This window comes from Cottoperca gobio, chromosome 10 (genome assembly GCF_900634415.1).
Source record: "Cottoperca gobio chromosome 10, fCotGob3.1, whole genome shotgun sequence".
Lineage (NCBI taxonomy): Eukaryota > Metazoa > Chordata > Actinopteri > Perciformes > Bovichtidae > Cottoperca > Cottoperca gobio.
The window spans coordinates 19,049,976-19,062,501 of NC_041364.1; the positions used below are offsets into that span (position 1 = coordinate 19,049,976).

Here is a 12,526-nt window from a genome sequence, read left to right on the forward strand (position 1 = left end):
GTATAGAATCATTCTGGTGCGTAACCAGCAACACATTTGAGTTTCTTCCTCATTTTCTTCACTTTCTATTCATGGAAGAATTTTCTGATCTTGTTTAATGTAAGCTGTGATGTTGTTCAGTATTCTTCCAGCAATAAAACAACATAGTTTGAGTGCAAAAGGACAAAAAAGGGTGAAAATTGGTTTGAACTGCTCTGCTTTCTTTTTTACAAAATGTTAGTGAAAATCTGTAAACAGTGAGCCTGTGTGTGTGTGTGTGTATGTGTATGTGTGTATGTGTGTGTGTGCGTACTCCTCACCCCCAGCATCTTTCAGCCAGCTGCTTCATGCCTCATTGGGGTCTGTATTGATTGGTCCAGTTTCTCTTTGTTTTCAGTCCTCTATTTTGGTCGTCTGATGCAGCTCTAAGAAACCCGCTGGCCTTTGCTAAAACTGCCCTAACAGCTACAGGAGCCTTTGGTAAAATTGCTTTAAATGGCTAGACAGGCTCCGGTCTGAAAGCTCTGAATGGCGAGAGAGCCCTTTGGTGAAATGTCTCCAGAAGGTCAGAGAGGCTGCAATGAAATAGCCTCAATAGCTCCAATAGTTCAACAGGGCAGTACATGCTCACACACAATACACACAGATGCGCACGGCATCTGACGCATTTTTATTTTTTTTATCTTTCTCATCCTCTCTGACACAAACAAATGCAGTCACACGCCCACGCATAAACACACAGGGATTGATGTGACTGAGCGGCAGTTGTTTGTCTGCAGTGTTTCAGCTGTCAGTGGTGGTTGGTGGTGACTGCCGGAGGGGAATCTTAACATGGCGCCGATCCCAGTGCTCATTCAACACTATTCTGTCTGTTGTAACATGACTCAGCTTTCAGAAAAAGGACCATATCAGTAAGACAGCGAGTGGGAGACAGACAGGGAGAGTGGGGGCACTCTGACAGAAAGGGAGAGAGGGGGCATGATTAGAAATGAAAGAATGAAAAACAGAGAAATGCGTGAAGCAGAATGCTTTGATCTGTTGGACTTGCTGTGCTGTCGCTCGCTATACCGTGACTAACTAGATGACAGTGACAGCGAGTTTTACTGGTAAATAAACACCAGGATACACGGCAAATCTTATCATTCAAGACGTGAGAAGTGTGTCGCCACCTCCGCTCTCCATTGATCCCTCTTTCCGAATTCCGACATTTTATCCCTTTATCCAAACAGGACTTCCCATTCCTGATTAGCAAGGTCACACCGTTGATGAGTCCTGCAGGTTTATATCAGACAAGACAATGCGGAGTGTGGCTCCGCCGCTGCTCACACACACACTTGCACACAGGCAAATGACAGCAGGAGACACACAAACATACGCACTTAAACACTCATGACAGTGGTATTAGTTGCTTTCAAGGGGTTGGTGGAGGGGAGTAAGAAAAACACTTTAGCACCTCTTGTCTGTCAGAGTGGAGCGAGGGCTGACAGGCGAAAAGACGAGAGGGCAGGCAGACCTCCAGGCTCCCAGTCTCTACTCTAACGTTGACTTGGACATAGATTTGTTTTATTGGCTCTGAAGTCCCTCTCCTTCACTCTCCTTCACACTTGTTTTCCCCATTTGTCTTCCTCCTTCTTCCTTACTCCCCTCTCTCCACCTCCCCTGCGTCTTTTATCTCCCTCTGCCCTTCTTTCCCTCTCTGCCTTTCTTTCTCCCAACCCTCAGAAGTTGTGGCTTAGCTAGAGGCTGACACAGCCATGCAGAACTCGGATGAGAAATTGCTTTTACTGTACATACTAAACTACACACTAAATCGAATGACTGATGCTCTTGAAAGTGTTTGCTGCCGGCAAAGCCAGCTGTAGTCTTTGGTTGTCAGTTGGAATATTGTTGGCGGTTTGCTATGTGTATGAGCAAAAAAGAACTTGGCAATCAAGCCCGGGTGTGTTTCCGCCTGTGCGAGAGTATTGATAAATCATTTTTAACTGACTTCATAGCTACCTTGGCTGTAATGGTTATCGATAAGACAGTATATTCACAGTCAATCTCACCCATTGTGTCCTGCAGCCCAAGCCAGCACTGTTACTAACGCCAGATAACTGCATGCGTGTAACACAGGCATTAAACAGGAATACACACACACACACACACACACACACACACACACACACACACACACACACACACACACACACACACACACACACACACACACACACACACACACACACACACACACACACACAATTTTCTTTTTCCATCTCCTAGTCTTTCTCCCACCAGGAGTGTGAAATCTAATCATCACTGGAGCCCACAATCATTTTTATCTAATCTGGAGAGACACACATGCTTGACAACAACAATAGCAGCAACTGCAGCAGCAACTGCAAGCTAGCACTATCTCTGCGTCTGCCAGCTCACAAATAGTCTGCTGCTTTACACAAACTTGGCTCTCTCGAAAGAATGGTGGCGAGAATGTAGTGGTTCAAGGTTGCCATTTCTTACAATCACAATAAAGATATGGCATCCGTACGTCTTTGCATTCCAGCTGTTCGGGTACAAGAGCCGTAATGGAGAGGTTGTTATCTCAGCAGCATTGCTAACTTTATCCACACACTTCCACCAGTTTGGATTCTTCTGTTCTCTTAGTTTTCTCTCCATGGTAGTAAGCCTGAAAAAGCTACATCAAGCATTTCCTTCTCCCACTACTTAACTGCCTCACTCTTTCCGTACACTCAGCGCCGTTCTCTTCAGCCTTCCACATTTTCCATGCACACTTCTGCGGGGGAGCCGACAGCGAGGGTACAGTACAGAACCCCCTCACAGCTGCGCCGTCCTATTACCTCTGGCAGTCATCTCACTGTCACACTGATCAATGATTCATGTGTGCGAGGGCCTCGGCCTGTTAGCTCGATGCACTGCTGCTCGCCGTCGCCACTGTGCTGCTGCCGCTCCCATTATAATGACTGGACTCGCTCGGAGTCTCTCTAACATGTGATGGCTATGTGCGTTTTTGCAAGAGCGCAGGAGAGAAAGATGGACACGTAGTGAGAGAGAGAGAGAGAGAGAAGAGAGATGGAGAGACAGAGCGAGAGAGTGAAGGTTCATGCTGAGCACATGCTGCTCGCGTAACTGACTGCATGCTGTATTGGAGTGTGAGTCTGTGCGAGTGTGTATGTACTTCATGTGCCCACATGAAGGATCAAAAGTATATCAAATCCTATAAGCAATGGAGTTAAGAAGTGAGTGGAACCGCTGTTTCTGGAGGTGTTTTGTTACTGCTATATATTCTCATTTTAAGATTTTTCTTTTAATGATGTTCTGAACGTTCCTAAACATAGAAACACCAGGCACACTGGTATCCAAGTGGTTAAGACGCCACACAAGTCACATAACTGCAGCGTCCCCAGTTTGACTTCATCTGGGGACTTGTTAGTTATACTTTAATACTTTGTTTCTATAAAATTAGTTGACCAATAAATAATTGATGGCAAAAACAAAATACCCTGCTACAATATCATCATCAGTTTCAACTTTGAGAAATCATATTTTCTACATTATTTTGGTATAGCAGATGGCTCCAAATACTACGATACCCATGATGCCATTGCTATGGGGAAAAGAAGCCAGTCTGAGGCAAGAATCAGAGCCGTAGCAAATTCATAACACTTTGTTGATGCAATTTGGAACAAAGCACTAAGTTCTATAGCTGCTGAATTCATTTCACTTTAACCAAGAATGTGACAGAAAATTACGCTAAATATAAATGTTGTCTTGTTTCATAGAGGAGCCCTGTGGTTAAAAGAAAAAGTGATTTACAGAAAAAAACAGAACCCCATGTAAGCCCCCTCTGTAATGAAAATAATCGTTATTTGCAGCCCTACCACAACCTGACATACTGCTAACTGGGGGCAGGGTAGTATCCCACATAGACAAACTGGTTGGTTTCTGGGCAAAATGTGTTGGGAAAGTATGTGTGGGGGCTTAACAGGACCCCTTTGAAATCTTTCCCAGAGAACTCCCAGTGGGTTTATTCGGCCCTGCTTGTGAGTTATAATTGACTTCTCTTTGTACATTTTGATGTACAATACGTTTGACCTTTTATCCAACCAGATATACACTAAAGCAGTTGCTCATTTGAAAAAACAATCCAAACTCACTAGCTTTTCTGGATTTTATGACAACAATATATCTCCATGATAACTGAGCTAATTATATCTGTCCACCTAGTAAAAGCTACCTTGAGTTGTTTTTTTTGTTATATTTACAAAATGTACATTTTGTTACTGCCATTTACCTGCTGTCGGCAAATGAATGAGACTCTTGGTTGCCGAATCCTGGACATTAAAAACCTATACCCAAATTTAAAGGCTAACTTAGGTATTTTTCAAACCATGTTTTTGTGTCTAAGTGACTAATGGGGACAGCAATGAGAAATCCTGTTCTCAAATATCACATCCACATTGTTGAAATCAGCTACTCCCCCATTAGTCCCTTAAACACATAAACATGGAAAAATCGGGTCCAGTTTGAAAAATACCAAAGTTAACCTTTAAGCCCTAGTCTTGTCCTTGCCTGTGGCTCCATAAGTACCACGTTTTTAAATACTCAGAATTAACTTTGTCAAGTGAAGAACAACAAACATCTTCATCACTACTCTTAATATTGCCACGAGGACATCAGGTCCTCAAGAGTACAAGAGCATACACACAAACTTGCACTCTTCACCACCATTCACTCCTCATCACGTTCTCAGGTCCTTAGCCCTCCGTGTGTGTGTGTGTGTGTGTGTGTGTGTGTGTGTGTGTGTGTGTGTGTGTGTGTGTGTGTGTGTGTGTGTGTGTGTGTGTGTGTGTGTGTGTGTGTGTGTGTGTGTGTGTGTGTGTGTGTGTGGCCCTAGATGCTAAGTGTTCTAGCAAAAGGTCAACAGCCATAAAACAAGAGAGTTAGAGAAACGAAGAGAGAGAGAGGCTGATGAGCAGGAGCATGAGAAGTAGGGTATGAGGGCCTTTTGAGGAGGGATGGAGTGATGAGGAGAATAAGATCGGAGAGCCGGTGAGGACTGTTACTGCAGTCATTACTAGAGTAGGAAACACTTGGAAAAAGAAGGTGAGGGAGGGTGCGTCAAAGAACAAGGAGAAAGAAAAGCAATCCAGATGAGAGGAAGTGAGGAGAGAATGGAGCATGAGAGATTGAATAGTGGAAATGCTAAATGTATCAGTTTGGGAATAACTTGTCATCCCTCACTGAACACTCTTACAGACTAATTTATGAAACTATGATAGGTTGTTCCACTCCACTGCGTAATATAATGCAATACAAACAGTGGCGGTGCATACAAACTTACATTTGTAGGCACAACACTATATTTCATGTTTATTTCTAATAGAAGGGACTTGATAATGGGATTTAGGTTAAAGGAAATCTCTGCGGGATTGTCTTTATATCTATCATTGTTAAACAAAATGTGATTCAGACTATCAACATGTTTTTTCTGTGCGTTTCTCTTCACCTTACTATTTTTTTCTCCTACCTGTCTGCTAAAGACAGAGTACTTACAGTACTAGACAACCAGAAGGGATTTTGCTGAAGATTCAACCCATGACATTGAATGTACCAGGTGGATCACTTGGATTAATGTTTCTCATACGTTTTATTTTCCTCCATCATCAGAATGAGTCGTCACAACTAATTTCACAGCGATGTGTTAATGACAAAATCCCCCACACTGCATCTTTTTGAGATGACATTAATAAAAAAACTACAGTGAAGGGGAGAAAAAAGAAAAGCTGTTTTAAAATGAGTGACTCGTACCCACACTGACGTGAAGAATCTGCGCGTGTCCATGTCTGGTCTAGTCACAGGCTGACAGTTCAATTAGTCTAAATTAAATGATGCATGACGTCTCCCTCACGGCCCTAGTAATCGTCAGTGTTCTGCTTAGAAGAGCTCATATTGTGCACGAGTAGATAACTAAACCAACAGTGGCCAGGGCTAGTCAAAAGTTGAAATGTATGATTTGCTGATCCCAGCGATGCAAGAGTGGAGCATGAGACCAAATTGGCTTCAAATCTCAGAGCTCATCATAAATTTGCTTTGCACCGAAAATTTGATCATCTTTTCCTGTGCTTCTGCAACACAAAGTGACTGCAAATGGCTTTGAACTATCTGGAGTTTTAATTAGGTATTCCTCATCAACTGGGGATCAAGTGTGGGCGAGCGTGTAGGTGTGAGCGTGCACGCATGCACATATTAAAGTAGTGACTACACTTTTCTGTGCATTGCTCTACCTGTGTGATTGTGTTGGTCACACCATATCATTGTAGATTTGTTTCTCTAAGCAGCCACTTTGTGCGAGCGTTAGCAAGCGCGTGTCAAGTGCTTTTTCTGGGTGTCTGCAAATCAGCCGACAGAAGACAGACAGCAAAGACGATTGAAGTCGTTAGAAGTTCCTTACCTTGATCTGCATTCAGCAGCCATCCTCTGACTGCCACCAGTGCATAGTAACTTTGTGATTTGAGTCTTCACTTTTGTTTGATGTTCCGAATGTGTCAAAGGAGAAAAAACCTGCAATGATTTGTTTTGTTTGCTTTGTTCTTCAGGATCAGGAAGGGGACATTACCTTTTAAAGTAAAAAACTAAAGCAGTGTTGGGAGTACAATCTCACATGAATGGAACCTGATGATTGGTCAGAGGAAGGTGAATGTTTTACTGAACATTTTATTGACAGCCTTGCAAGGTGCTAATTAATTTCCTTAATGGCCAGGTGTTAGTTTTTTTTTTATTTAATAGCATGCTGGATTGTTGTCCTAGTAAACAGTTTTATGAGTGGGAGGAGGAATCCGGTACCCTCCCATCCTCCCATCCTCCCATACCCTTTGTTGTTTAAAAGGCCCATATGGATTGTGAATCGGCAGCAGCTTTCAAAGCATCATTAGTCATGCATAAAAGACTGTATTAGCGCTTTAATACCAGCCCAAGGCTCAGGCTCTGAAGATCTGCCTTAATTGCCCACCCCTGCCACGTTGTGCATTTATGCACGCACATGTACATGCAACGACTGGACGCGTGTGCGACCGTTTATGTGTGTGTGTGTTCTTTGTGTATTTGTTAATTATCCACTGCCTTGCCAGGCACTAATAAGCACATAAACTGAGTGAGAACTCTAAGATGGGCATTAAAGAAGCTTCAGACACACCTCTCTGCATGCCTTGAATAATGATCTTTTCGATCTGCCTTTCCTCTCTCTTTGGCTGTGTGTGTGTGTGTGTGTGTGTGTGTAGCGGTCCACCTGTTAGGTCTGACCTGGCATCTGCGGCACGGCGAGAGCCAGCTGTATGAGAACGGCGTGAGCTCGGTGGATCATCAACAGGAGGACCGCATCAAAACCAGACCTACCAGCTCCATCCACCTGCTGGACACACTCAACCCAGAAAACACACACGCCGGTGACAGAGGTGAGCTGACACACATTCAGTAATACACCATAATAACAGATGTTCTGCACTCAACTATTGACAGGATTTGCCCGTCAGTAACAACAAAGCAAATGTAATACATTAAATTTCAGTTTCGGAAATGTTAAATGTATTGAACAAACACTATCTAAACCATTTGACACACTTTAACGCTGCTTCGCTGCTTTTATTTTGTATTTATGTGAAACTTTGGCAAATGTGCAGTTACACCAGCGGGGTGTTTTATAAAGCAAGATTAACAGTAAAACCAGGCTAATTTCAGTAAATTAAGCTTATTTACAAGAAGAGTTTCATAAGGGAGGTGTAAAGAGATGTGACCTAAGTTACCATGGAAATTTATGTGCACGTTTCAGTGTGTACTGCACAGATCTCCGGGACGATGTGAGCTGGTCTTTTTGTGCGACATAATGAAGCATCTCACTGTTAAACCTGCAGCTTCAGGGCAGTGTGATCATGTTTGATGCAGTGAGAGCTTTCCAAGCCGAGCTGCCTGTGAAAGACGCGGATGCAGGAAACTTTGGAAACTACGTGTTTCCAAACACTGACAAACATCTCCACCGCTGTGTTCCCGACAGCATTCTGCTGATCAACTGAGCGCATTTGCCGACTTTGCAGCTCAGAAATAAAAATTGAACTGCTAATCCGTTTGCAGTTGACTTAAATATGTTGCATATCTTTTTGCACTTTATCCAATATGTGTATCCTGTTCAATAAATATGGGCCGTGTTTGGCCCTCGACGTAGTCCCAGTTTTTAATGTTGGCCCTCTCTGTGATTGAGTTTGCTTAGTGGTGGGCGGATCGATCTAAAATATCGATGTATCGATAGCAACGTTGGTAACGTTATCGCTATCTCTTCTCTACGTTCAGTACACAACTCCCGTTAAATCATCGAGGTTGTGCATGTGCAAACACCGCTGGCTGCATGATGGCAGAGAAGAAGAGGAGCGCCGTTTGGTGTTATTTTACAGCTGCAGACCACAATAATACAAGCTGCGATGTTTGCAGAAAACAAATAAGGTACTGTGGCAACACCGCAAATGTATACAACATCTATAAACACACCCAAAAGAGAACACCAAGGTGCAAAGTAAACGGAGGGAGGAGGGCAATCCCCAAACCACAACCAGACCCCCGGCACCAAGACAGAAGTCACTGGCAGAGGCCTTTCAAAAAATCGGAATCGGCTATACTGGCCACATTTTGAGGTATTGCACACCCCTACTACTGCTTGCTTTGTGCAGTTTCTCCTCTGCTCGGTTTCGCGAAGGGTGGGGCTCTGCCACCTACGCACACGTGTGAACTTACCTTAACTTACAGTCAGAGACAGAGCGGAGGAAACGAGAGGGGAGAACTAAAAACAAATCTGCTGCTAAATGTTTTACTTTAAAATGACACAATATAATTATTTATTACTTGTTAATCATGTCAGCTCAAAATGATCTGCTAGCCATATTGCGTTATCGAAAGAGCCATAGGTTCCCGACCCCTGGGCTAGTGTTTATGCTTAGTTTCAATTCAGGCTTTTTGTAGTTTATGTCAAATTATCCCATATTGACTAGGCTGCCTTTACTGCTTAGAGTGGAAAACAACTACTTTTCAACTCCCCCCCCGCCTAGCGTTTTCAAGTGGTATTACTATTGATGCCGCTGTCGCAAAGAATCCAAAACCATTACGTTTTCTTACGAACAACATAGGACACACTGCTTTTGGTTTTCCACAGTTACTTTGGTTGTTCCACCGTCCGCCATTTCCGCTTCCGGGAATAGGACATTGATGCTCTTTGGTAACTGTTGATAGCTACGGATCGCAACAGTGTTGGTTGCGCAATGGTTGACGCACTTCCTTCGTGCCGTAAACTGAGCCTTAATTTTCATGTACCCGCAGACAGAATTACATAGTGAAAGCGAGACTTATAGGGAACCTATTTTATATTATTCTATAGCAGTGGCGGGCCGTGCATTTCACACCTAGGCCTTCAGTGATGTCCTACACAGTCCTATCTGAATTATTCCACCTCTTAATACCATCATTATGACGCCATGGCTCTAGAAACTATACATTTAGACTGAAACGCAGTATAACCGGGCGTTGCATCACCTTAACAACAGAGTTATATTAATATTTACGAAACATTCAGTTGTAAATAGCAGGCATTCCCAGCAGTACAATGTGCAGTGCCTCTCGGAGGCTGTGAGCCGGGGGTACCACTCGTAGTTAGTGATTTGAAAGTGGCGGACAAACCCGGCCGAGGCCGTTCTCTTCTCACGATGTCTATCTTTTCTTGAAAGGTTCGTCTTGAAAATGGCGTTGTAATTATATCTGCGACCAAATCGATCTCTTCTCCTCCTTCAGCCATTGTGGGTTGAAAAAAAACAGCTTGTAGAAATCTACACAAATTAGTTTGTTCAAGCTGCGTATCCAATCAAAAGACGTGGACGTGCTGACGTTATCGTACGCCTGCTAGCTGGCCCCGGTGTCCCCAACTCGAAATCTGATTGGTTAACGCCACAGTTTTGTCTCCGTTCACTTTAAGCGACAGGTGCCCGCACTGTTGATTCTGAAGGCCTAAGGGCAGATCTCGTGGACCCTGGCAACACATCATGGCTGAAATATGATTGGATAAAAGCTCTACCATAAAGGCCAGCCCTCCAAATCTCGATCTGAGGCTGGACGCAGCGCAACCAAGAGGAAAGCTATGAAATGAAGAGAATAGACTATGGGGAATAATCTAATACATATTTGTGGAAAAAATATATAAAAATTAAATGTATATTCTGATGATGTTTAGGCCAACAGGGAAGGCCTTGCTGGCCCTGACGATCCACCACTGTTCTATAGCCATTACATTGTTTAATCAATATTCAAATCACATTGTTTCAGACTTAAAGAAGTACTCCACTGATATTAAACAGGGATTTTATTTACAGGTCTTAGGGAGGACTATTACACATGGGAAAAAAGTTATATATAGTATTTTGTGACTGCGCAGAAGCTGATTAATCACATCAAGTGATGTTGGAGGTGAAGACTACAAGTTTGAAATTGGAAAGCTTACCAGACTTCTGTCCCCCACTCCTCATATCTGCTTGACGCTAGCACCTCAAGGTTACATTACCAACTAATAGCATAACACGACCAAATCTCCAACTGAACTGTTGCCAGTTGAGTTGCATTGTGGGTAAAGTAAGTGCCAGGTTTTGACAAGGGTGAAGAATGTGTGGAATAAATAAGAGGACATCTCTGGTTCTGCTGTATCAAGTCTTTTTTCTTTATTTGAATTTCCATTGAAAATGCAATGAGTGCAATGCTAGTACTCATTTAAGCATGCACAGTATTCCAGCCAACATATGTGTTTATTAATGTGCTGCATTTAATAAAAAGCCAACAAATAACTATGATGCCGCTGCCGCTAACATTTTCAAAATGTATTTTAATTTTTACATTTATCCTAAATAAAATGAAAGAAACAGATACCCAGAAATCAGTCTATTAAAAATACAACTGGGTCACACAGCCAGTCTTTAAACATTATTTCTATCTCATTGAAGCTGTTATGTCACTTGTATAACACTTAATATGTGCTGCTCTGTGGCTGTGATTTTCTTCACTGTGAAGAATGTAATCAGTGCTTGATATCAAAGGTCTGCGTTCCAAAGTCATGAAATGAACCAGACGTGACAAAGTCTGCTCACATTAGCTACAAGAAGGCTTTATGAAATAAGCTTTTCACAACAAGCTCTGCTTTTCTGAGCCACCTTTATTAAACAGCCCTTTGCCAAGACAACACCTACACACACACAAACATTGACAGAGGTCGGCTCAGATACAGGTCACATACTATTCATCTCCTTGTACTTGTGTTGTTCTCTCTCTGAACACTAAATTAAATAGAAATCCTCCAATCCATCCTGTAGCAAAAATGTTTTGCTTCAGGATTTAATAGAAGCACAATTATTGGATGAGAAGTAAGAATTTCTTCTTGAAATGTGAGTACTAGCATTTAAACGTAATGATTGGAACATGTTGGGATTTACTTTATATCCATTGGCATGAATTCCAATCGGCTACTATTGCATTAGGACTCTCTGGCTTGCATACATAACACACTCGGCACAATTAATTTTCCAATACGATAGAGAGACCTCAGTCCAGAGATCAGCCTTGAACTGATTACTCATTCATTAGAAAGGCAAGGTGATTGGTTAATCATGTTCCCTCTTAGTGGAACATGACTGGAATAAACTTTCTCCACTTGGCCGTCTCTCAACTAGCCAGAGGAATTACTAACACCAATTTAACCCCATGACATGGGACATTAATTGTGAGTGTTCCAGGTCATGAAGTCAGGCAGGACACAGCAACCTTCACGCTTAGACTGACTCTGATGGATATTACATTGGATGCTGTTGGATTCCATGTTCAGCACTTATACAGAGACTGTGTGAGCCAAACTGCAACCCGCTGCAATTTAGGCAACCTGGGACATCCCTAAAGCAACTATTCTTGATGAATCCTCACATTCTGAGGATTAACACTCTCATCAGTAGCTAAATCCTCCGATAGAGCGCACAGGGGTCATGGAATTCGCTTCCGAGTGTTGCGTCATAACAATCTATTATTTCAACTGCTATTGCCTTATATGCTTGGTGGAAGCTGGGAAATCAAAATGGGCAAAGCTAAGCCGTTGATGCAGGGGGCTCAGATTAATAAAATTGGCACGGTGGAGGTGGTCCCCGGGCAGAGGAGGGCCATAGAGATTAGAGATTAGGCTGTAATCCAGTGTGGCAGATTATCACGCTCATCCTGCTGTACCCATCACCTCTCACACCAAGAGACCACACAATCCCCTAGATTACACGGCGAAGGATGGTGAGATGATGCTTCGGGGAATGGAAATGATAAAAAAAACACACGACACGGCAGAGAGAGAGAACAGTGAGACAGGAGGAGAGAAAACAATTGATGGATACCAATCAGCTTGAAGGATGTTTGAGATATCGATCATAAAAGTGGCACCAGCTGATATTAAAATATAATTTTCATGAAACAACTCATTAGCCATTTTCATAAC

The 12,526-nt window shown here is 42.8% G+C and overlaps 1 protein-coding gene across 1 annotated transcript in view; it reads left to right on the forward strand.

The window, feature by feature from the left end:
* The window catches only part of tenm1 (teneurin transmembrane protein 1), a 180,377-nt gene that overhangs the window by 71,360 nt on the left and 96,491 nt on the right, over nt 1-12,526 (forward strand). Inside the window, exon 6 of the mRNA XM_029440996.1 lies at nt 7,260-7,433. Coding sequence (XP_029296856.1) covers nt 7,260-7,433 — 174 coding nt within the window. The remainder of the gene's footprint in view (nt 1-7,259; nt 7,434-12,526) is intronic.